Source organism: Telmatherina bonti (genome assembly GCF_933228915.1).
Source record: "Telmatherina bonti genome assembly, chromosome: 7".
NCBI lineage: Eukaryota > Metazoa > Chordata > Actinopteri > Atheriniformes > Telmatherinidae > Telmatherina > Telmatherina bonti.
The window spans coordinates 28207468-28233402 of record NC_136625.1 but is presented as its reverse complement, the minus strand read 5'-3'; the positions used below and the strand labels follow the sequence as shown (position 1 = coordinate 28233402).

General features: G+C 38.0%; 1 protein-coding gene across 1 annotated transcript in view; it reads right to left on the bottom strand.

The window, feature by feature from the left end:
- Window positions 1–3414: 3414 nt before the first annotated feature.
- Window positions 3415–25935, bottom strand: part of astn1 (astrotactin 1) — a gene marked incomplete at both ends in the record, with an annotated part of 379418 nt that continues 356897 nt past the window's right edge. Inside the window, 4 exons of the mRNA XM_079244285.1 lie at window positions 3415–3652; window positions 15879–16062; window positions 18222–18322; window positions 20690–20825. Coding sequence (XP_079100411.1) covers window positions 3415–3652; window positions 15879–16062; window positions 18222–18322; window positions 20690–20825 — 659 coding nt within the window. The remainder of the gene's footprint in view (window positions 3653–15878; window positions 16063–18221; window positions 18323–20689; window positions 20826–25935) is intronic.

Genomic DNA, 25935 nt, shown 5'->3' with positions numbered 1-25935 from the left:
AGTCAGTAGAGCCACGTAGTGATGTTTGGGTCGCGGTACAACTGTCCATTGATAAATAAGAGCTTCCCATTTTCTATGTACTTGCTCCAAACTTGAGACAGAGCAGACTGGTATAACCAACCTTTTTCTGTGTTAAATTTGATTAATTCTTTGCCTGCTAATCTGCTTCGAACAAGCAGACTGGAAGCAGACTCATTTGTGTATTTACATCCACCATGAAGGTTATATTTAAATCTGTCTGTCTCTTTGTTTCTTAACAACTCTACCCAAAAACAACTGGATGGATTTTTATTATTTTTGTTTTTTCTAACAATGGGACTTGGTCTAACTTAGATTCAGTTAAATTTTGAAGTTTTTTAAGGATACTTAACTGTTGTAAGATAGGGCCATTTTTAGTGTATACTTTAACACCCTAATATTTGATTAGGGTGCTTGGCCAAAAATACAGAAGAAATTCCGATCAGTATTTAAAACATATCACAGATAAATCTGGATCCCGGCTAAATTTTGAATATTACGATCCAGAACAGGAAAAAAATATAGGGGATCTTTAAATTCGAGCACCACCAAATTAATAATAAACATTCAAACAAACACCACAATATAGAAAAGACACTGGGGATTCACAAACAATATCTGTAAGTAACTAACTGTGTCTCCTATAAGGTGGAAATCACAGTATGAGCTGCTTGGTGGAGATCTGCGCTCCTTAAGGGCTTTTCTAGTTACACCTGTCCAAATTATTGGTTTAGAAAAACAGTTTACAAGGCCATGTCATATTTTTTTCTTTATTAAAAAAACATTCAAGTATATTTTATTCAACACAATGACAGAATATTGAGTTTAAATTCAGTTCAATTAAATATTATCTTCTTTATATGTCGTCTTATGTAGCTGATGCTACATTCAGCAGGTAATAACCAGTCTGGAGCTATGCGTAGAAGATATGTCACAGCCGACACACAGATCACACATATTTAAGTCATTTTATCTCAGTGAAACATAGACATCAGTCTGACTGCAACTGCAGTTGGTAACTTCAGTCTCTGCGCTGTCAGCGTGTGGGATTTGACGAGCAATGAGTTCACACATATAAAAGGTTAAATTCTCATTGTTAGGCTCTGAAAAAGTTCTATGCAACCACTTTTCATCATATGCTCTTTATTATTCTCAGGAGTAGCAAAGATCAAAGTGAAAAAGTTGAGTTTATGATGCCACACACAGCACATTATAGACAGTAAATCATGCAGATAGTATTTTTTTCTCATGTTTTGCAATAGTATAACAGGTCTTTGTCTTGTTGCCTTTATCCTCTTCATCTTCAGTTTCAATTTTTGACGTAAAAACAACAGACTGCATCTTTAAAATCAATCAGATTGTTTCCAATAAGACTGGAATCTGTGCATCAACCTGTAACAACTACAATACGCAGCAGATATAACAGCACGATACTGCATCTAATAAAGCACAGGGGAATGTAAAATACACCAGTTGTACATTTTATATACAGAATTAAAACATTAGAATGTTATGTAATACTTTGCTGCCTATACAAAAATCTACAAGCATTCATTTTAGTATTAACATGTGAGAAAAAGAAATACATTTGCATTTCTTTGACATAAATTGCCAACATGGTCACTTCAAATATATAAAATAACAATAATCTGTCATATGAAGTTTAATAAAGGCAAAATCATACTTTTAATACACTGGCGATATATGTCAGAAGTTATCCAATAAAAACATTAAGTTGCTGTTTTTTTTCCAGCCTTAATTATGCATTTAAATGCATTTACTGGACACATAATGAGTTAACTGGTGTGTGTTAGATTTTTCACAGTAACTTCATTTCTGAATACAAACTACTACATTCAGTAGGTTAAACTGCTAAAACATTATGATGACACTATGTACAGGGTTTCTTTAAGATCTACACTACTAACTGAAGATGATAAGAGGTTATCTGATTTGCCTAAAAGGGCTTTAAAATGACATATTGGCCAGAAATCAACACTGACATGCAGATCAGGACAAATTTATCCTGGATTCGGATCATACAAGTTTGTAAAAGTAGGGAGTATACACTTTTGCTCAAAATGTTATAAAATGACAACTGTGGCATGTTTGAAATGTCATTTAAAGCACAAACACACACATATGTTTGTGTGTATATGTTATTCAAGTGAAATGAATGATTAGATGGCATTTAAGCAACATTGCAATAACATGAATCTCTACTACCAATACTTCTGTCGTCCATTTAAGTGTAGTTATTTGCAAAAGGAATGCTCTATCTGCTAAACACAAATCCTTGCGATAGACACAAAAAGTTAAAAAAAAAAAAACCCCAAAAACTTCATGTATGTACAACCTTTTGCACTGAATCTACATTTTAACAAGTTTAAATGACAGACAAAAACATAGTTGTTCTTTCCAGCTGGTGAGATCCAAAACAGTACAGAGGTGACTTAAAACCTTCATTTCTTGATCCAAGTCATCAACAAACATGAGAAGTGCTTCAGGTCTGCAAAGATGTTAGCCCGGGTGTCTGCCAGGTTGTCACATCTGTATTAATCTATGCATAAATTATGAGAAAAGATAAAATCAAAATAAATATATAAATATAAAGAACTAAAAATCTCCCCTCCCCCACTATGCCAGGTGTTGTTAGTCAGCCATGAGATTCACTCAGATTAGAATAAATCAGAGAAACTAAGACTTCAGGATTAGACTTGTGCTCTTGTAAGTGCTTGGCTGTCAAATAAACCCTCATGCAAACACAAACTAATGTTTTCCATCTGATTTCATGTCTTCTAGGTCTGTCCAATCCTGCGCAAGATTTCACAACTATTAAAATGCTTCAACTGAAAGACACACACTGGCATTAGTTGCTCATTTAAAAAAAAAAAAAAAAAAGTCATGTTATGCGTAGTATCACATACAGTAAGAATACCACCAGCAATGTTCATCATTAGTTTCAAATATGTGTCAAAGAAGAAATTTAAAAGCGACATTGCTGTGTTATTCAGGAATTAGGGAATGAGAATGAAAGAACTGCTGTAATTGTTAATCTAGACTTAAATGTCACAAGACTGAATTCCTTTTTTAGCCTCCATTGAAAGATATGAGTTGACCTAAGCAGCAAAGTGCAGCAGGGAGGTGCAGATTCATACCTCACAAACACCAGGCACCACAGCTCATTGTTAATAAACATTAATGCTAATGATGAATTGGTTCTGAGGCCAGTACTGAAGTGAAGGTAAAAAAAGTAAATAAGTTTCCAAAACCATGTAGGATTTAAGTATGGGCCATAAACGCCACATTATGAAAATGCATTTAAAACCTGTTTGTTTTTTTCCCTCCTCACTTCTTCTTCTGGTACGTCGATCAAATCGCTCCAAACTGAAACTTTTAGAGCTCCTTGGGTTCGCCGTAGTCGTTATACATGACGGTGAGCGTCTGCTCGTCACAGGCCTTGTGCACGTCAGGCCCCATGGCTGACCAGTTGAGTCCAAAGACCTTGGTGTCGGTGTATCGACAGGAGAGGAACTTGAGGGACATCCTGCGAAGTCCAATCTTCGGCTCCTGAAGGAGACCCTTACACCACGGGGAGAGCTCATCTAACTGAGAGAGGATGAGGCCGGCTTTCCTGTTGGGACAAACACAATTGGGTATGTAAGTGTGTTTGTGTAGGATTTTAAACACTTTAATAACACACACACACACACACACACACACACACACAAAGTGATTTTTGTCCAACCCCCCCCCACCAAAAAAAAATAAAAGCACATCTCGGTCCAGAAATACATAAACATGTCAAACAATTCCCACTTAATGAACTTTAGAATTTCTCCTACTTCTTCTACTTCCACAGAAATTAGGGTAATTTTCCACAGATGGTTAAACTGAAGATTTCTCCAGTTTCGGTCTGTTTTAGAGGTTAGACAGAGAGAAAAGTTTCTAAACTGTGCTCAGATACGCAGTCTGACTGATGCAACATTAACTCAGCATTGCTGTCGATGGGAGCTATAGATCACCATAGCAACAGCTGAAATCTGAAATACATGATGTGTAAAAAGAATTTCCAGCAAACAGATGTCCGAAACTTTCTAAGAGCTTGCAGGACTATTAAGCAGTAGCATGCTAACCTCCCTGACATGTTTTCATTAGCCAGCTGATAGAGGCAGTGAAGCTGTTTTAGTCACTCAGGTACACTCCGGTGCTACTAATGTGACTAACAAGGACACTGCAGAGCTGGGATCAGTACCACCTGTGTTAAAAATCACTATTTCATGTTCTAACTGCTGCTGTGGAAATGATCTGTTACCCACTTTGAGAAAAAAAAGTTTAATAAGAAAAGAAAAGAAACAAAGAAAAAAACCTAAATGAAACTTGCATCTCAAAAATACCTTTTAGGCTGCATTAAACTGAAGTGGCTTTGGCTTTTAAAATCATACAAGATAAAAAAAAAAAAAAATAAGGAAATGTCTCCTCCATTATTTTTGTTACCATGGTAATTAGACCCTCCTTAGCTGAGAGTTTATTACTTCTGCGGAAAGGTTGGAGATTTTACCATCAGTTGCTTGTTAATCTGGGCGCCGCGCTCATCAAGAAGGCTGCTTCCCCCATCAATCAGAGTGTCAAACTGAGGCCTTGTCCACACGTAGGTTTTTGTAAAACCGAATATCTACCTCCCCTTTCGGCCAGTAAAAAAAAAAAAGAGTCCACACCACCTTGTTTTTCAAAAACGAATCCATCCACACATATCTGCATAACTGCGTTGTTAAGCCCATCCAGAAGCATATCAAACCTTTAGGCGGCCGTAGCGCCCCTAATCCTGTCCAATCAGAATAACCTTCTGTCTCACGACGTCACTTCTACAAATCACCAAACATTCCTCTAACGTGATATGGTTTGGTAGTGGAAAATAACTGTCCTTAATGTCGTCCTTTGCCATTGGTAGTTTATGTGGAGTGCTATTTGATCTTGTAAAAACAAACAAACACACAATGAATCAAACACACAAGTGCCTGGACAACCAATAAGCACAGTTTCTAGGACGTCCCAGAGTTCATGTGTTCAGTAAGTGGTGTTATGGTTTTATTTTGAAATGGCCAGACTGGAAGTCTACACTGTGTTGTTGTTGGTGAAAGTTTGACGGTGCTGACTGAGAATAAATAGATGTCGGATGTGCCAGTTCTGCAGAACATCTTTGTGCTCTTGTTTTACATATTATAAAAGTATAGACGCACAAACGAGACCCTCGGTTACATAAACAAAGGTTGCACACGGGACGTCATGGCATTTTTTGTTGCAGACGACATGTTTGAAAACCTAAAACCTCCGGTTATACATGTCCACATGCAGATGGTGTTTGAATTTATTGATTTTGAGTGCAGAAATCTGCGTTTTAGTGTGGATGACAGGTCAAATCGGAGACAAAATCTCTTTGCTTTGTGAGATACCCTGCTACGTATGGACAAGGCCTGAGGGTCGTTATACTTTATCATTGATGCTTTTGCTGTTTCTCTGCTCCAAAACACTTGAATCAAATCAAATGGATTCGACAGCTTCTTGATTAAAAATGTTTTAACAGATGGCAGAGGAAACCAGGTCAATAAAAGCTTTGTCAAATCAAATAATATCACTTAGAAATGCAGAGAATTGTGAGCAACAGTTGAAGGAAAGCTCAGTCTCCATGTTGATGCCATGAGATATAGTGGACTATCTGCGCTCAATCAATCACACTGTGGCTCTGCCGTAGTTTCAAAATGACATCACTGTATTACAAAACCTAAAACCAAGCTGCTTCCTGTCTGAATAGCTCTCGGGGTAAGGTGCACTGTTACCGACACATTCTGACTTTGACCCAAACCACACAGCGGCTGCTGAAGGTCTGAGCAGGATTGATGGCAGTTAAACAGTGGAAAATGAATGAATGAAGACATGAATGGCCATGGCAAGGGTCCTGTGAAAGAAAACAGCTTTAATACCGCTGAGAGGCACGGCAGAGACTACGAAATGCTTGAAGTCGTCCTCCGGCCAAACCGGGCCAGCTGAAAAATCATCTCTCCTGGTAACACGATGCAGAGTTCACATAAAGACATCTCACAGGGACTCTGGGTACAATAAATAACCATTAAGTCTGGTGCAGCATGATAGGCCGTTGCAGTGAAACTTTGTCAAGTGTTTGTCTGAAGTCAGAAAATGGCAGCGGGAGAAGATTTCGTTCATTCCACACACAGCTTCTCCTCATTCTACAGCCAAACCAGGAACTCTACAGCACGGCGTTGCCATTAAAGCCACAAGTCTGCTGGATACAAAAGTACCACCAGAGGGGTATTATGCTTATGAACTGATGAGACATCAGACTAATGACGCTACACAGTCAGTTCCCAAATGACAACAGTGATGACAAGTCGCTTAGTGTTTTTTTTACCTGTCCATAACTCCTATTTGTCATAACTCTTTTTATCATTTGCCTGTGACTGGAATCCCTCAATACACTGGAATTTCTCCCATAAAATCTGATGAGGCCGTGATGATATATAGATATATATTATTCCGGTAAGCCACTTGTGGGCCGCTGATGGTTTTGCTAGCTATATTAGCACACATGTATGGACCATAACATGTCTCCATGTACGGTTGGTGTTCATATCAGTTGAACTAGGGTCTGCAGTAACCCTCCACAGTCAACTGTGCAGGTGTTTATATAATGGAGAAAAAACACTAACATGGAGTAAACGGGAATTTATGTATGCTGTATATGTGGATGGGTCATCTACAACTGTTTGTTTATACACAAGTTTAGAAAATCCCTTTATAAACACAGTCTATCCATTTTGTGCATGTCTCTTTCAGTTTGTGTAGTAGCATAATTATATCTTTGGTGATGAATTCAGGTTTCTGTTTGTGCATCTCCTCACCTCTGCACCCTAAATTCATCAAATTGCACACAAAATGCTGGAACTAAGATTCTTTATCAGGACATAGGGCTAGAAATGCAAGGTTTATTTGGTCAAGACACTTCTGTGATGTCATTTGGGACCAGAGACAAATGAGACAAAGCTTTTTTTTTCATGTTTCTTGACATTGACAATTCACAGATGTCGACATCATCAGTTAACACATGAACCTTTTTATGCGAAAAAATAAAAGAGTCCAGCTGCTTCACCTCTTTTGTGTGTGCTTTTTGTAAACCAGTGAATGAAACATTTGATTCGCAACTGAATGTAAAGCAAAATAAAAAAAAATTAATTCACAAACAAATAAATAAACTATTGTTCCATTCAGCAAACCCGTCCATTAATATCCAGTATTTTAGAGTTTACTTAAGCGTGCATTGCTTTTGTTGTCACCTGCATCTTCTGCTTCAGTCAGGTCACGTAACTGTTGCCTAATCCCAACTTTTAGCCTAAAAAGAAGCTTTAACCCTCAAAAAACCTTCTGTGTCTGTGAGGATAAAACTGGAATCCATGAATTTACATGTCATCCCCAAAGGTTTGTGTCTTGTCAAGTTTTGGTCCTTCTTACCACAACAAAAACAAATAGATACACACACACACACACACACACACACACACAGAAAGGCAGCTGTGTGGTCTCACAGTTGCAATATGGGCCTCATACTGTTCCACAAACAACTCTTAAACCAAAGATAATATTTTGTTCACTAAAAAGAAAAAGAAATCTATTAGAAAGTATTTTGGCTCCATTTCACTACTGCAGACACACTTGATATTATCTTGACCCCTTATGCAGTCGTGGATAAGTTATAAAGGAGGTAGTTTAGGAAATAGAAATGTAATATATGAAAAATACATGGCTACATAATGTAATAAGTGCTGCACGATCTGGTTTGGATCCGGATCAGAATTTTGGTCCAGGATGAAAGTAACTCGCAAGTGTTTTATGTGTGACTGGCGTGTTCCAGTTACTGTGGTAAACTAATATCCGCTTGTCAAACACTCGCTCAGACGATAACCCACAAGTCTTTTTTTCACTATTGATTTTGCTGATAAGCTGCAGACACCATGGCCTGTGGATCTACTGGATTTCATCTCCACAATAGTGCTGGAAACATTGGGCGCATCGCCGTATTTACTGCTAAATGTTATTTCTGCAGGAGTGCAAACTGATTTATTCAAACTGTTAAAACAGGCACACGCACATGCACATAGACACATGCACAAAGATTTTTTTAAAAATTATTTCTTAAATGTCTGATTTCCAAAGAATTTTACATCCAGATTAAGTTAAAAAAAATTGTTTTTGGATAATGATACAGTTTTCCTAGATTTAATGAGCTGTGCGGACAACATTAGTACGACATTAACATTAACAGCCATGATCGTTTTTTTGCCCTGAAAACCGAGAAGAGATTTACTTACAGGAACCCCTGTGTTGTACAGGTAGTCTGCTGCTATAGTGTCCTTCATATCATACATCTTGTTTCCCGATATTTGCTGCAGATATTTTGTTGTTTTATGCCGCCATTTTTCGGGAAGGCTGAGAAATATCAACATTTTTCCCCATAAATTATTGCACATGTGTAAGAGTAGAAAACACTCCCCATATTACAACATAAGTACCCTGAAAGAGCAGAAAAATTCAAAACGTTCTTGTGATTTTGATTGCCCACATATAAACATGTAGGATAGATGAAATTCATGTGCAGTTATCTTCATTTCTATTCATGATGCCTGTCAATAAAGTCACATTCAGGGCATCAAAGCAAAAGTAAAAAAGGTGCATTAAAACAGCTTTGTGTCAAATTAACAGGCATCAACAATTTGTACAGAGAAGAAAACAGCTCTTTGTGAGACACATAGGGACGGACCTGAACTCAACTGATCCCACCATGTAAAACAAACTTGTTTCATACACACGCGTACACACACACAAAGAAACACCAGTGCTGACATGATGTATCAATCAACAAGCAGCTGGTTGAAACTTTTGACTCATCTGGATTTCAGAAGTTTCAAATTTAGTTAAGTAAAAAGGATAAAAATCAGAGCGGTGATTAAGATTCAAACATCAACTGAGCTCATAATGAGCGACTCTTGGCTACTTAGTAGGAGTGACATAAACTCAGCAATTGGGGACCAAGCAGATCTGAGAGGGCCTCTGTAACTCCTTTGAAATATTTACCAATATCTGTCACTGCGAGAATGAGGGCTTGTTATCTACGTCAGCAACTTTGGCAACAAATTCCATCCACTGCAATTCAAGCAAGTTACTGTTTACTCTTTACTGGAATGTTGGTGACTCCAAACCTAACTTATGAACAAAAACAACCCCCCAAAAATGAATAAACAAAAGAGACAAACTCACGCATCAGGACTGTGGTTAGAATTTTCTTTGGCTTTGTTTAAAAGAAACAGCAAAACATAAGGCAGTTTTCTGACCTAATAGTGTGCGAGAACAGTTGGGTAACCAGTTCAACTGGACACTGCACTTAGTCAAACCAACATATTCCCCTCCTCCCCTGAGGTGCTGCTGGGTCAAGAATCACAGAAGGTAAAGACATGAAAAATGACAAACAAGAAACAAGAACTTTTCTATTGGCAACTTCATTTCTGGCACATGCATTGCAGTCCACTTAGCATCTGGATCACTTGAAGTGAATAGATGTCTACATTTATACAGTAGACAAAATAAAGCAGACTCTAATTATATTAGCAGAAAAATCCTTTTATTGCACTTCTTTTTTTTTTTTTTTTTTACTGAACTACAATTAAGCCACACATAATTATTTTATTAGGTGAAGCAGGGAAGTTCAGACTACCTTCTCCACAGACACTTCTGGGGTACCCAAGGTGTTCACAGGCGAGCTGACACTAGTCAGTGTCTTTACATTTTTCATTGTTCTTCTTCCCAGTGGGACATGCCCAGAATACCTCAGCAGGGAGGCCGTTACCTGAGTTACCTCATCGGACCCTACTCTTAAACCTAGGGCAGGATCTTGTAAAGCATGACTCGTCCTTACTTGGAAAAACAAAGCCTTTGGTGGAGGCTCCTTACATACCCAATTGTGGCACCCTTTTCTGCTGCCAACTATTCTGCCGATTGTGAAATCCTCTACAACCAGCAGAGATACTTCTATAACAAATAAGCTTTTCTTTTCCCCTTTGTATCTCTTTTTCTTTGTGTTAAATACATACATTTTTAATTTGTTTACATTTATACTAAAACATAATAATCCTTAGATGTGTGCCTGTTAAATGAAGGTTCAAACACATAAGGTGCACTTTTCTTTCTGGCATTTTAGGAAGTTTTACAGTTCTTACGGGCGTACTAGCAAACACTTGATATAACATGTTGCAACAAAATGCTAATTTTATTAGTATTATGAAAGAAATTCAGCTGTTTTACATATTAGAGGAAACTGCAGAAACGGTACTCTGAATCACCCTGGGTGACTTGAAGGATGCATTTTTAATGGTTAAGTAAACTTATAACAATGTATTGATATGGATAATGGGATATTTTTATTAGAAGTTTATATTAGATATATAAATATTTATGTATTTCTGTTCACATTTTGGTTATACAGGAAACCAATAAATCACAGCTGGACTAACGGTTAGGAGGCCTCTCTGCACTAACTGTGTGTATTTTTGTCCTTCACTAAAGTCAGAGAGCAAAGTAAACAGCCTGCTGTGATTGTGAGTATGATTTCCTGAGAGAAATTCCAACCATAACAATACATATTATCACAAGCACTCCTCTGATTAGAGAGACTGTCAACTGAAAAGCAAAAAAAAAAGAGAAAAAAAAGAATCAGAGTTTTTAGTTCATCAAAGGGCACAGAGTCCAACCAAGGACACAGTTTTGGGCTGAAATAGCCACGATCGAGGATTTTCTTTCAGTCCAGCCAAAACATCTAGCATTTCTAAGTCAACAGCCAAGTGGCGTGCCTTAAATGATGGGTACTCCCCTGGCGATGATAAGGTCTGGCCCTCAGGGGGAGAAGTGTCAAGCCTGGGAGAGACAGTCTTTCTGAGAGTTTATGGTTTGAGTTAAAACATCACGCGATGTTGCCTGAAAAAGGCAACGGAGTCGTCCTGCACAGGATGCCAAACAGTCTCGTCAGTGAGATTCGATATGTTTTTAAAAAACAGCACATCTGAATATCTGATGCCACAAGGAAGATAAAGCCACATTTGCTCCTTCATTTGCCTCCAGATATTGCTTACTTGGCTGATAGAAGTTTACATTGAGTTAGAGCCTGAAATGAGCTCTTGTTATCTATATTTTGACTAGCTAATGGAAATCTAGTTTATTCTGTCCTCACTATTTGTGACAGGAAAACTAGGGAACTCTCCGCGCAACAGATGAGCTCAAGATGAAACTGTGCGTGTGTGTGTGGATGTGTGGTCACAGTTCTGTTTACTGGCGGTAGTACCACAGATGTGTTGTTTGGATGGGAGAGGTATCTTCTCTCACAGTGGCCAAGAAAAAAAAAGGTGATTTAAGAGCAAACTACAAAGAAAAACTACTTAAGCAAGACTGTTTAGTAAATCAAGACGATATTTAGAAGAATGTTGCTGTAACTGGTGCCAATTACAGCGACATGCAAAGTTTGACCACCCCTGTTTAAATTTTTCTTACTGTGAGTAGTTAAGTGAGTAAAAGAAGACTCTAAGATTTTTTTTATATCCTTGCAATATATTTGTCCTTTGTTTTATGGCTAAAAAAATAACTTTATGAATAGGATCCCTGATCAAAAGTGAAATAACTGAAAGGATTATTTAACATAGGGTGACTGCTGTTTGCCGGATTAAAATTCTTGTCTGGCTGATTTTTAATCACTTCTTCCCACAAATGGCTTTTCAGTTCTGTTAGATTTGCAGTCATTGTTTTCACAGGGGGAGCTATAGCATCTGTTCAAGGTAGAGCAGGAGAGGTCTTCCAGGACCAGTTTTTACTGTACTGCTTAAAATCCCCTTCACACCCTGATTGCAGCCACTTAGTCAATGCTATAACACATAAATAAAAATATATAGTCACTTGTGGAATAGACAGAACTGAAAAAACAAACAAACAAACATGAATCTAAATGTTTTACCCAACTAAACAATTAAATGATTGGATGATGAAATCAAACTCAATTGTCATTCGTCCATCCTCCCTCTGTGAATGCCCGTACTGATGCACTGATCACATGCTCTCAGAGACTTGGAGCACTTGTGAAGGTGACTTGGGGAGCTTGGTTAGCAGCTACATCAGCTCACATTCTACATCAATATATGGCAATCCCTCGGGAGCAAGCATTGTGCGTTTCTGTGCTTTGGGGTGTGGGATTCTGATGAATGAAGTTTTGACTTTTGAATTGTACACTTTTAAAATGAAGTGTGCTTCAACCATTGTTCCAGGATCTCCTACCTTATCTTAAACGAAGCAGCTGCTGAAATCTGCAGTGAATTTGTTCCTCCTAGTAAGATTCATCTTCTCTAATTAGCCAACAGCAAGAGTTGTATAGCAGAGGTAACAGAAGAGCTATCATTAAAGATAGCACTCCATTCTCAGCATGCATGAGTCAGTCGGTAGCTGGATTAAAGCTTACTTGAGTTTCTGATCAAATGATTCATCAGTGATCATTTGCCACCAGGGGTTGCTTACTTACCAACACCAGCTTATTATCCGTCAGATCAATAGGCTTTTGCAGATATAGAGCCTCCAATACAAATACACAGTCTCTAAACAAGAAGACTTAAAGATGAGACATGCAGCAGTGGAGTTCTTTCAACTGCAACATGACGTGACATATCTGTTTCATTACAATATTACTCAGTCTGACGTCATTGCAGTTTGCATGCCTGTAGAATCAAATGAACATGTTTATTCACCGTGTTCGTTTCTCCGTGAGCTCTCAAATGAAACTTTCAGGGGTATGACTTCCCAGCAACAGGTTCGTTGGTTATTTTTAGGTTTTTCAAGTTCAATCTTTCATTCTCAGTTCTAATGTAAAGCAACTAAAATGAACTGGACTCTGAACTGGTTTATGAGAAGCATGAACTGGAACAACACAGCATGTTACACCTGTCTGAAGTTTGTCATGTCCAATTACAGCAATGACTTTTTACCAGCAAGTCAGTAGATGAGGGCATATTGATCCACTTTAGATTTTTGTGCATATATGACCTAATTGTTTTTCTAACTTTTCTTTTCGTAAAGTTTACTTAAAGGCAGAGAGATTTCAAGGTGATTCTTTCCACCACCAGGTGGCAAACACCAGGTCGTGAGCAAAACCACAAAACTGTTACCTCCACTCATTACCTTGCTCATTACTGCCAACCGCAGGTTGGCAGTAATGAGCAAAACTCACCCCTCACCCCTCCTCCTTGCCAGCTCCAATGAGGGCAGGAATCGCTTGTGAGCTGTAGCTCAGAACCGCTCTGCATTAAATGGGCTTATACTCACCCTACTGGTGGAAAAAAAGTACTTTTTTTTACTGGTCAGAAAACATTCAAGAAGGGTCATTGTCATTAATTAAACTTGCAATTTAATAACGCATCAAATATGGACAGACTGGAACCTACATGTTTAAAAAACTATCTAATTATGGTTGTAGTTATTTTTTTAGTTAATTTACTTTAAAAATATTGAAAATCTTACATACTCTACCTTTAAGATATTTGATACGGCTACTTTGCTAACAAGTAATGTGTAAATTCTCCAAAAATACACAGGTTCAAGTTCAAGAAGTAATCATAAATATAATTGTTTAAATGTAATTTGGTTCATTACATGGCTTCTGTGCAAACTTGAGGAAGTTTTTGTAGCAAAGTTACCATGAACATACTCAGAAAGTTTGGACTGACTGTGACCATTTAGGTTAGTCCCAGGAAATCTCTTCTCCATATAATTTTTGGCACAAAACTGTTGGACAAGAACTGATAACAATGCATTTTTAGTGACCTGGTTGAATTTCATGGTGTCTTCTTCTCTTTTTTTTTTTTTTTTTTTTTTTTTACAACAAATTGACCATAATAATATTCCTCTTTTTAAAAACCCTTATGTTAGATAACATATTTTACATAAAGTCACATCTATTTTCATTTTTTTTATTCTATGCTTCAGAGAACCTTAAATTAAATTCCATTTATTAAATTCAAGTGGCAGAGAGAGGGAGAAGGGGCAGCGAGTGATAATGGGGCTACTTCTGTTTGAGACAAAAAAAGTAGAAAGACTAAGAGAAAAAAAATATAAATAAGTCGATAGTGATTAGTTAGCCACAGAAAGTATGTTAACAAATCATAGATATAAAACATTTGATCAATAATTCTGGTTGGACTTAACTAAAACAATAAAATAAAAACCTTAACCTCGACGAGATCTGTGCTCAAACTACTTTCAGAGTCAACTTTGGTTCCGCTGAATGACAATAATCAAGCTGATCTTTAAAGCTTTTGTAGAACCAAGCCAACATCAACACTGGACGCCAGACACTTTGCATGACCATTATTTTGGTTTGCTAGAAATGATATGAGTAGTATTTTGGTCCTGGCTTTGATCCAACCGTTTTCCCTACATTTGCTTTTCCCTGCGGTCAAACAATGTCAGAGACGTGCAGTTCTTGACACGGTGGGGAAGTTGTCAGCACACAGAAACAGGCAGCAGTGGAGCTGCAGGACTGTTAACCTCTCTGCTGGACTTCATGCGGCTCAGCTTTACAATGGTCTTTCCTCACACAAAACTAGACACACAGGAAAGTCTAATGTTCATTTGATGCCTTGACTACGCAAAACATGTTTATACTTCCTTCCCCCATTGCCAGGCCTCACCTTGAATGCACTTCTCTGCTGCTTTTCCAGCTCTGAGGTGCCTTTATTAACAGCAATCACTCCTCCCTTTAACTAAATTGAGGCTCTGTTAATCTAAGTGTATTTTAATGGAACACTTCAGAAGCAGCTCCCTCAATTACATCAACTCTTTCCAGCATGGTCCCTATTAAAAACAACCTTTCATTTTGGGTGGGGGAACCCACAGACGGAGAAAGAAACACAGAATTAAGGGAGCCTTGGCTAATCAGTTTCACCTGTGAAAGTTAAAGCATGCACCAAGGACTGTTGTTTATTAGTACATTTTATATCAGACAGATGGCTCTGTTTAGAATACACTGGGCCTACACTTTTACGTGATGGGTAGTTATTTGTAGTTTGTAGAGGGGAGTGGGACAAAAACATGTTGTTTTTTATACAAGTTTAAAAAACACCAATCCTAGCTTGCAAAGGCTCACTACTAAATTTGCTATTTAAAGTGGAATTCACACTGAACTGTGATCCAATGCAGGCTTTTGCCTTATTGCCACTCTTGTTTAATCTTGCAACCAGGCTGCAGTGTTCTTTTTGAGGATATTGCTGTCAGTTGCACAAATTCAGTATGACGGACTGCACTTTGTTGGTGGGAGGGCGACTCACGAATGGAAAACACACACATACACACATTTCTGCAGTTTCAGAGACTAATAGAGTTAACACAGTCTACGCATTAATACGACGGCTCACTCTTTTGGGGTTGTGCAATAGTATGAATCAGGACAGACCTACAGGGATTTGTATATGTTGAGTTCTTCTGATAGATTTGGGATCAAGCTGAAGTTGATGATCAATTTACTGGAGGGAATGTGTTGGGCTGATCACATCCGAAATGTGGGCATTTTCATTTACAAACTCAGCTTCATTTGTTTGACAGTCTCATTGTTTGTCATTTACCTCACTTATTAGATATCCAACCAATCAGAATTGACTCACATGGCAATTACTTTTGGGCTTAGCCTTCTGTTAAAAGTTCAGAAAATATTTTTTTTTAAGTAAAGTAAAAAAGTATAACAAGAAAAAGCAATCAGATGATAGCTGTACCTGGGTCCAAGCTCATCCTCACACCTCCAGGTGAATTCTCCAAAGGTCTCGTAGCGCTGGTTGTAATGGTAAAGCACACGATGCAGCGTGGGAGCGCCCAGGTCCATAAGAGTGTTGTAGGCTGTCTGCTGCTCTTTGCCACTCGTGTAGCCATTGAACAGATTATAGATCTTATCTGCAATTTCTGAAAGGGAAACAAACAAGCAGGGGTCAGCAGTAAGATTGTGTTAAAAATGGATATTCCATTACCTTGTGATAAAGTAAGATCTTACTTGTTCAGTGCTGTTGTTTGTTGGGTTACATTGACACATCAAACTATTTCATTTAGCAGTTTAGCAAAACAGCATTTTACAAAAGAGTCAGTGTTTTTTTTTCCCCATTACTTTTAGTTTCAGCTGACAGAACGCAGTAGACTAGAGTTGCTGATTCGAGTCTTCCTTTGACAACCAGAGGACACCAAACCCATACATCGGGCAGTGATTATAACAAAACAGTTGCACAAACAGGCTCCCAAACAATAAGGTATGACAAAATAATTATGATACAAATAAACTTTTTTTTTGCCATGAAACCCTTGCCTCTGTCAGTTTGGGCATTAGTCCAAAGCCAGCACTACATAGCCAATGTCAGAGACTTCAGTTATCAGCACTTTGAGTTTGTTCCACTTTTCAGTCCAGGAGGATGGTATCTGGCTCCATGGCCTGGTAGGACATTTTGTCCTTAGATTTTTTGGTAATATTCTCATTACTTCATTGGTTTGAGGTGTTGCCATAGAAGACCTTCGTCATTTCCCTTGTAGTCTATAAAATTAACATTTTTATTTGATGACAAGATTTCTGACACCCTTAGTCAGCTCTCATCTTTGCTATTGTGTTAAACAATCTATAAACAGTTGGTCCTTGTAAAAAAAGAAAAAAATCACTGGTTTATTCAGTGTTCATGTAACCACTGTAAGTTATGGTTAGAAGATTCTTCCTTATTAGTTTTTTGTTTCCTTTTGAATTTTATTTGCGTTTAGATTGGACCCTTTGACACAGCCAGATCTGACATTGATGATGTTTTTTTATACCCCGTAAATTGGATTGTGGAAGAACATAAGTTGATATTGTGGTATCTGTTGTTTCTCTGTTTTAAAAATGGGACAATTGCAGGGAGGGAATAAAAAATCACAACCTGTAGCATTACATGGCAACACCTTCATGGAACTGGACACACAGCAGCCTGACTGACACTTATCTATGATGTCCTCTACTGTTTGATTTCTTGCTTGTGTTGTTCTCACTCATGTGTAAGTCACTCTGGATAAAATCGTTGACCAAATGATTGTGGAATATAATATTTCTATCTCTTTCAAAAGCTTAGAGGTTTTGGTTAATCCTAATTAATCATTCAAGTGTTTAAAAAACAAACCTTCAGGCTACATCTGTAATCTCTAACATGCTAAAGAAAAAGATAATATGTTTTTGGCCCAAATTAAATCTTTTCACGGAGAATGGATTTATTTGAAAACTCTTTGTGTTATCACTAATTTGATGTTCTTCACTTTTTGTTCTACATTCCCACTTCCAGATGACTAAGACATATGCTATTTTACATACATTTCTTTATACCAGAACCATTTTAAAACAAATAAATCCCAGCCAAAGAAGAGGTAAGATGTTTTTAACTGAGAAATGTTGATGAGCTTTGCATGGATTGTAAGGTAAGGAACTTGCCCTCCTCTTCTGGATGATAATAAAGTCAGCTCAAAACAAAGTCAGTTCATTGGAAGTATTGCATTTCACAGCAGTCATACATTTCCAGGCATTAAGATTAACAGCGTAAGCCCAGTAGGATCACACTTCACTGAACAGTGCATTTTTGTAATAGCTGATTCAAATCAGCAGCAGGATTCACAATAACATCTTTGCTGTGGAGCTCTGAGTGGTGCTGAGGGTAACCAAAGAACTTTCTTTGACAAGGAAAGACATTTTTTATAGTCAATATCCGCATGGAAATTGTAGTGTACTGACTATAAAGAGTCTTGCTCCAGAGGGGAAAACTATCTGCCTGTGATTATTATCACCTACTCAATGAACCCGTTTGACATCTGGTTTGGGAGGTGTTGAATTATTATTCTAAACAGAAAGAGATAATGCCTGTCCTGTAAATAAACTCATCTTACATCATAATGGAAAATCACAAAATATCTTATTTTCCCTTTAAAATAACTTTGACAAAACTTCTCATCCTGCAAAGGTTAAGCTTTGTTGTTTCACAACCAGCCTTGTGCACACCAAACGCTGTAATATGAAACTCATATCTGTGATCAGAACCGTCTTTGGTCTGTTTCTCTGTCCTCACCCTGGGCTTTGACGTCATCCACAGTCGGACATGGAGTTTTGATGGTGACCTCACTGGGACTGGAGCGGCGTCCTGTATTGTCTACTGCCCACAGTCGGAACCTGAAGGGACAAACAAACACACAGAAATGTTTATAAAATCTCTGATTATGATGAACTAAACCCTGTATGCCTATTTGGTTCACTGCATTTAAATGAAACTACTACAAAAAAATCGAATGTGACAGCTAATACCTTTTATAGAACCGTTACTGCCATTCAGATCCTCTCTATGTCTAGACACAGAAAATGGATGTCTCCTCTGCAAGACTGACAGTTTCTGCTTCTGTGCAGGCTGAACCTGTGAGTGAATTGATATCTCCACCTAGTGGGTAAAACTTAACTTGCAGCTACCTGCAATGACTGTGATCACCCTAGAAAATTTGTCATCCAGAAACTCTGGAGACTGTTTAATTCAAGTTAGCAGTTAAAGAGAGACTTGGATCATAGAGAATTTCCCAACATGTAGAGACATAACTTGTCCTCATAGAGTATGTTCTCCATGTCATGCTTTTATAATAGCATGTATTTCTTATTTCTGTCTGCATGATCTATTTTCTCTGAGCAAGGCAGGATTGTGATCTTGCTCTGTTATGGATCTGTCTATATATAAAATATAAAGAGCGTGCACTGCACTCAGACAAGGCTTTGACCTGAGGAAACAAATGATCTGTAGAGAGAGCAGGAATCTGCTCAATGTTGGAATTTAAAGAGCGTGTCTGGCTGCTCTTTCCTGCCACATCAATCAAACTGTGGGTGCGTTCTGTCTCTTTGCATTTTGGCCTTTTATTTCTTTCTACATTTTGGGGTTTACTTGTAATAATCCCAAATTTGAACTTTTCAATCTCCAAAATTTGTTTGAGCACTTTTTTCACACACACAGTTTTACATCCAACTTTGTTCCAACTTTCTCCTTCCTCTCTAAAACCTGCGTGTGGCTTTTCCTTTGGCAAGTTGTCCATGAGATAAGTGTGAGCAATTTTACCATCTGTCCTTGATCACGGCATATTGTTAAATACCTATCAGCAGGCATATGCACACACAGTCTAGATGTGTAATTTATCTATTTCCTTTATAATCTGATCTTTTAACATCAAGACAGAAAGTTTTGAAAATTGTTTTCAGACCCAACTTCGAGAAAGTTAATCTGGATTTTTACATTTACGTAGGAATAAATCTTTAATTATTTAAAGACAAGAATTACGTAAATACACATAAATAGTCAAATATTTTTCAAATGTTGTGCAAATTTAATTATTATAAGTTTATTAAGAAGGCACAAACCAAGTGCTAGTGGAAATAATAGTATCTGAATTATATCAAAACTTCTATTATATCTTGCATATGTAAAGATAGAGCTCAGTGATATTTGTAGCCTGTCTAAGCTTAGCACAGATGTTCAGTTTATAAGTTAGCATTTATTAATAAGTACAGTGCCAATAAACACAGTTAACTTTTTCAAATAACTTTTTATTGGACCTTTTAAAAGAATTTGAAAGCTTCTGCAAACAAGGAAGAAATTATACTGGAAACTGTTGCTAGCTAAAACAGCTACTGCTACAGACAAGTTAGCTCCTGCAGAGCTAGAATATTTCAACAATCAAGTCCTTATATATTTTTTTTCTATCCATGTAAATTGTCCTTTAAGGTTACTGCTACACTGATAAAGAAAAAAAAAAAGGGTGTAGCCAGCTTACTTTGAGCTAACAAATTAAATTAAAAACAAAGAAATATAAGCTAGTATCTGTCTTGGTAATAGCTGGTATGACACACTATTTAACGTTAACAAACTTTACCCGTCAGCATTTAGTTGTTGGTGTTATCTTTCACTATTTCCAGTCCTACAGTTTGTTCACAAAAACATAACTGTTTAAAGTCCGCACAGTGAAAGTTGGCATTGTGGACAGAAATTAAACTTCTATCATGAAATAATACTCAAATTTAAACTTTGCATTAAAAAAGTAGATGTTTTCCAATTTAGTTTTTTTCGATGTCACCTCTGGGTTTGCAATTACTGTAATTCTTTCCAGCTGTGAGAAACTCTTCCACCTCCTTTGTAAACTGCATTGTGTGACAACAGTGTTCATTTACATCAAGCACCATATGTTTTTAGTATGTATACAGCTTTTTTTTTTTTTTTTTTTTTTTTACTTATATCCAACTAGAGAGAATACTGTACACCAACATAACCTTGTTTGGAATTAGTCAATAGTAGATAGCTAAAGTCAAAGCAGGTCAGGTCTTTGTTTTATCGTTTTCAGCCAAGCTCTGCTGAGTGTGCCAATTTCCATCACACAACAACATTGTTCCACAGATGAAGCACACATGAATCTCCAACCACAACAAAATTTGATATTGTTTTTATATCAAATCACAACATCAGTTCACATAAATTATATGGATTAAATTAATTTAAAATAGCAAACTTACATGTATGTGGTGTCAGGTTCCAGACAGCGAATTATCATGCTGATGGATGAGGAAAGAAGGTTCGGGATGTCCCCCAACATCACGCATGGAGACCTGGCACCGGACAAGATGTCATCCACAAAGCTCAAAAGGGTTTCTGCAGTGGAGGGAATGATTTTATTTTACGAGATTTTATCTCAGTGGGATTTATATGCGAACAGACAGTGCAACTTCAAATAACTCCATACCATCATGTAATGCAAGTATCACACCAAGTCCGAGCTAAATTCTGTCTATGGTATTGGAGTAAATGCATTATATCTGTTTTAACAAGGCAGGTAATACAATCTGACATTAGTTAAGTTTTGCATTATACAGAAAACTTTCTAAACTAGAAAAGCATTCGGAGAGTGCAAACCTCCGCCAAGGAGTTTAAAAAGTTCCTGGATCCAAATGATGGTCTGGATCACCACCACAAATTAAATCAATTCTTTCTTTTCACATTTCCAACAACTCCTGAAAATTTAATTAAAATCTGTCCATAATGGTTTGAGTTACCTTGAACACAAACAAACAAACAGACAAGCTGGTATAGACTTAACCTCTGGCGGAGGTAATAAACAGATGAGCATTCAGTTTCTTTAATCATAATGTCGACTTGATGTGTACTATTGTGGCTTCTTTGAGTTAGGTCAGGTGTTGTATCAGAGTGGCAGCACAGATGAATAAAAACATGAACTGACTGTGATTTATTAAGCAAAGGACAGGATGAGCGCTAAATGTTTGGAACAGATCCTTTAAAGATAACAAACATGTGTGACAAGGAGATTTTACTGACTAAATAATCAGATCCAGACACGCTCAGATGTGTCTGAAGACAGTGATCGCACCTGCCAAGTGAAAAGCAAGAAGAACAGGGTGATGTGTGTCACACTTACAGGGTTCTGCACATACTGTCCATTAACAGCCTTCAACTTTACTCCTGATGCTGGGGAAGGAAAGAGCCCCCCGTCCCCCCGACATTCATGACAAGATGAAATGTTTTTGGTCTTTCAAGCTGCCTAACAATCCCTATTTTTAGATGCCCCTAATTTCACTTTTATCATGCATAAAAGAAAAACTCAGCAAAGATTTACTTCAGGTTTGTTGATTCTCAAGCCGTATTAAAGTTGTGATGTGCAGCAGGTGTGCATCATTGTCCACTTTCCCCAAAACAATCCACCCAACTGTGCCACATGTCGTCTATTTCCACCATAAAAGAGACTCTTACGCTTCTGCATTTTCTCTGAACACGACGCAGCACAATATTTGTCATCTTTCTTCACTAAAAATCGGCCGATGACTTATGACGATGGTGGTGACATGAGCAGCTGGTTGTGTTTTCCCAGCAGGGAGTGTGCACATTGAAAAGCAAGTTTGCCACCGGGTGTGTGTTTCATTTTAAAGAGGAAAACTCTCTTCTTGTAAAAGCCAAGTCTGTGTGTGTGTGTGTTCAAAGGTGTGTGACGTGATGGGGGCTTTAATGTGGTCATCTGTGACCCACCTCTGCACAAACAGCGGCTCTGTCTGTGTGTGAACTGATGGACGCCCTGAAGTGTTCACCTGGTGCCGTTTCTGATACAAGAGCTTCCCTTCTGTGTGTGAGCAGAAGTGGGTAAATACATGCATGTGGTGAGTGATGGGTACTCTAAGGTGGTCACCCTTTTCTCTGCTGTCAACCCCCCCTCCAACCTTCCTTCATGTCAATAGGTGGTAAACAAGTAACATGGAATTATTGGGATAAAGAGAGCATGGGAGTGAAAAAAAAGTGTGTAGCAGCTGTCAAGGAGAGGTGTTTACCCAGTGCTGAGACTGACATGCGAGTGAAAGATATAAACACTGCTGGAGATGTAAATGAAAAGTGACATTGTAAAGCTTTGCACCACTTAGCATATTAATTGCAGTGCTGGTTGGAATATCTTCCCCGTGTGCAAGGAGGTGTGTTTGAACACTCTGACTTGTAGAGGCAGTTTGGAAATATGTTGAACAATTCTCCCAATATATGAGCAAGTGGGGCCCGAAATGGCCAACTGTCCCCAGCATCAATCTTCACAATGAAGAAACTGTCACAAGTACATCCCAACTACTGTGTTACGCATCAGACTACATGTCTTTATGGGGAAAAATAAAATACAATGACTTGTAATAAGCACAACCTACATGTCAAAAATGTGGATTCGAGTTTGGGACTTGGACTCTAGTCACACTTCGGTCGCATTTCCAGTGACTTCAGACTTTTAATCAAAAGACTTAAGACTCAACCTAGCAATCTTTTATTTAAACTTTTTCATGATCCCCTCTCTGTCTGATCACTCTGCTGTGTGTGTAGTGTGTTGTCACTTTCCCCAGATGTAAAGCACAGACACGTCCGCAAATGCAATCACTCGTTACAATAACAGCCCTGGTGAAGATGTCTGCTGCTGCAACACCGTTGTAACTTTTGGGTGGTAAAAACTGAATAAAAAAGAACAAATACGAGAAAAGTGAGCTTCAACATAGTATGAAAACCTAGGAAATTGGATCCACCACATCCACTTTAAAACACGCCAGTAGAAGTTAGTCACTGTCATTTAAACCAGACGTGTTGCAGCAGGGAAACATCTAAAACCTGCAGGACAATCAGTTTTCCCAGCATTGCAGTGCAGCATCTTGGCCCTCCTCACTTCATTCAAGGAAAAAATACTTTGAACTGCAGTATTAGTATTCAAAAATTCTTTAAGTGTCCAGATGGATTTTTGTACACATTAAAATTCAAGGATAAGTTTGCTTGGAGCATATTTACCAATCTGAGTACATTTCCACATTCATCCACAGGTTTTCCAAATAAAACACACATATTGGCCATGGAAGAGGGACAGAGCATTTGTCAGCTTAACCTAAAGATCAATGTTATGTGCAAAATGCTGATACAGGAAGGGTGAGTAGAGATTTGAAATTGCTCGGATATTATAATACAGTCTTCCAAGCAGAACAGAAGCCAAGTGTTGCATGACTAATCACTCATTACAACTCATTAGAACAATAACATGACTTGAGACTTGACTTGGACTTATCACTTAAAGACTGAAACTACTAGTTACTTCAGCTGCAGCAGAGAGGGAAACAAAAATCACAAAATCACTTCTTAATCCAAACTCACACTCCCTCTCGACAGCTATGTTCCACCAGTGAAAGACGCCTCGTGTTGTGACCAAATCACTAGCCAGACTATTTTCCTCTGTTGTGCCATGATGGTGGAATGACCTCCCGAACTCTGTCCGCTCTGCAGAGTCCCTGTCTACTTTAAGAGCAAGCTGAAGACTCAGCTCTTCAAAGTGCACTTCTGCACTTAGTTTGGCTATATTTGTTGAAAAGTTGGAGAACCTAGCCCGGTTCTCTGCAACAAATTTTATGGTATTTATTCTTTGAATTTTAACATAGATAATATTGTGGGGGAAAAAAAAAAAGCCTGTAGCACTACACGTCAAGACCGCCGTCCAACTGGACACCAGTAGTCCACTAGTACTTTCTTATGATGTCCACTACTGTTTGATTTCGTGCTTGTGTTGTTCTCACTCTCTTATGTAATTCGCTTTTGATAAAAGCATCTGCTAAATGACTGTAGAATAGAATAGAATAGAATAGAATAGAATAGAATAGAATGGGAAGGGTTAAAAAGTTTCACGTTCTTCCATCACATCTTACATTATGAATCTACAGTATGAAGACAATGCTGCCCCAATATCTTCCTTCATAACCTTGTGACCCCTGTGACATAAAGTATCTCTATAATACTGTTTATGAATGAAGATATCTGTCACTCACAATTAGCATCAGTTCTTCCAGTGCCTTCTAGAGGCAGATGGGTACAACTGATTCAAAGGAAAGTCAGGCCAATTCAAAGTGCTTCACATAAAAACATTAAATGCAGGACAACGGAGAGCAGAAAGCAGAATCTTTATAAAGATATTACATAAAAATAGAAAAAACACCAAAATAAATGAGATAAAATGCTTAAATTGACAGTTGTTTTGATAAAAGGCGGCAAATAAAAGTTTTTGTTCCACGTGTGAGGAGCATGAAACCCGAATGCCGCCTCTCCATGTTTAGTTCCAACTCTGGTAACAGAAAGTAGATTTGACCTTGATGACCTGTGGGATCTGTTTGGCTCATAACAAACCAGAAGATCTTCAGTATATTTTATTCAATATTGTAAAACATAGCTAAAATACTTTTTTTTTTTTTTTTAGTTTCTGTCTGTATCAAGCAAAGGTGAACATCCCTTCTTTTTCCCCCATGTGCTATTTTCAAGCTGTCAGGAGCTCTTGCTGGTTTTTAGCCTCTGCATAGCGAAGCATTTACTGTGTGAAAACTTGGCTATTTTCTTTGTCACGTCTTGTGCCCTTTTGGACTTTGCCAAATGTAAAACTCACTGAGACTTGGGCCAAATCTGCAAACGCAAGACAGCTAGTGGTAATAAATTGGAGTTATCCTAGTCAGCCTGAAACATCCATCATATTGTTGCTTTGAGCCATATTGTAGATTTGGCTCGGCTTCAGACACTGATCTCAGGTGTGTATTTAGCATTTGGCAGCATGAACTAGACTATGATTGGAAAATTGTTTGCAAAGTACAGATGGTTGATCTATTCTCACATACTCACACCCTTGTGTGCTCGGCTTTCCCAGAGAGCCTTTTTTTTTTCCATGTTGTGAGACTTAGCAGAGGCAGGAGGAGTGTGTTTGTGATTTCATTTACAATATGCTTATCAGAACATGTGTGAAGATAGCCTTGGAACAAAGGCTTTTTGTGGGTGTAGATACTTGAGATGATTACTTTCTTTATCCTGCACAATCTGTCCTGTCAATAAAATCTTTCTGCCAGTTTTGTGTAAATCAAACCAGCAGAGCTGTTACACATGGTGCGACTAGCAGTTTGAGGAACCCTGACATGTGCTGTCACCATAAGAGAAATGCTTGATGTGGGTGGCCTGCTGGCCAAAAGAACAGAAAGTACAACTAATCCGACCCTAACAAACATCTCAGTCAAAGGAGACCTATTATACAGTGAACATTGTGTGCTGCCATGGCATTTATGGATGCAAATCAACCCAAAGTAGAAAAAAAAGTTGGATGAAGAAAAAAAAAAAGCACTACATTGATTGCTGGCAGACGAAAATGAAATTGATCCTGGAAGTGAATCAGAGACACACTTCACTCCTAACGGCTGCTTATTTGGCCAGCTTGCAC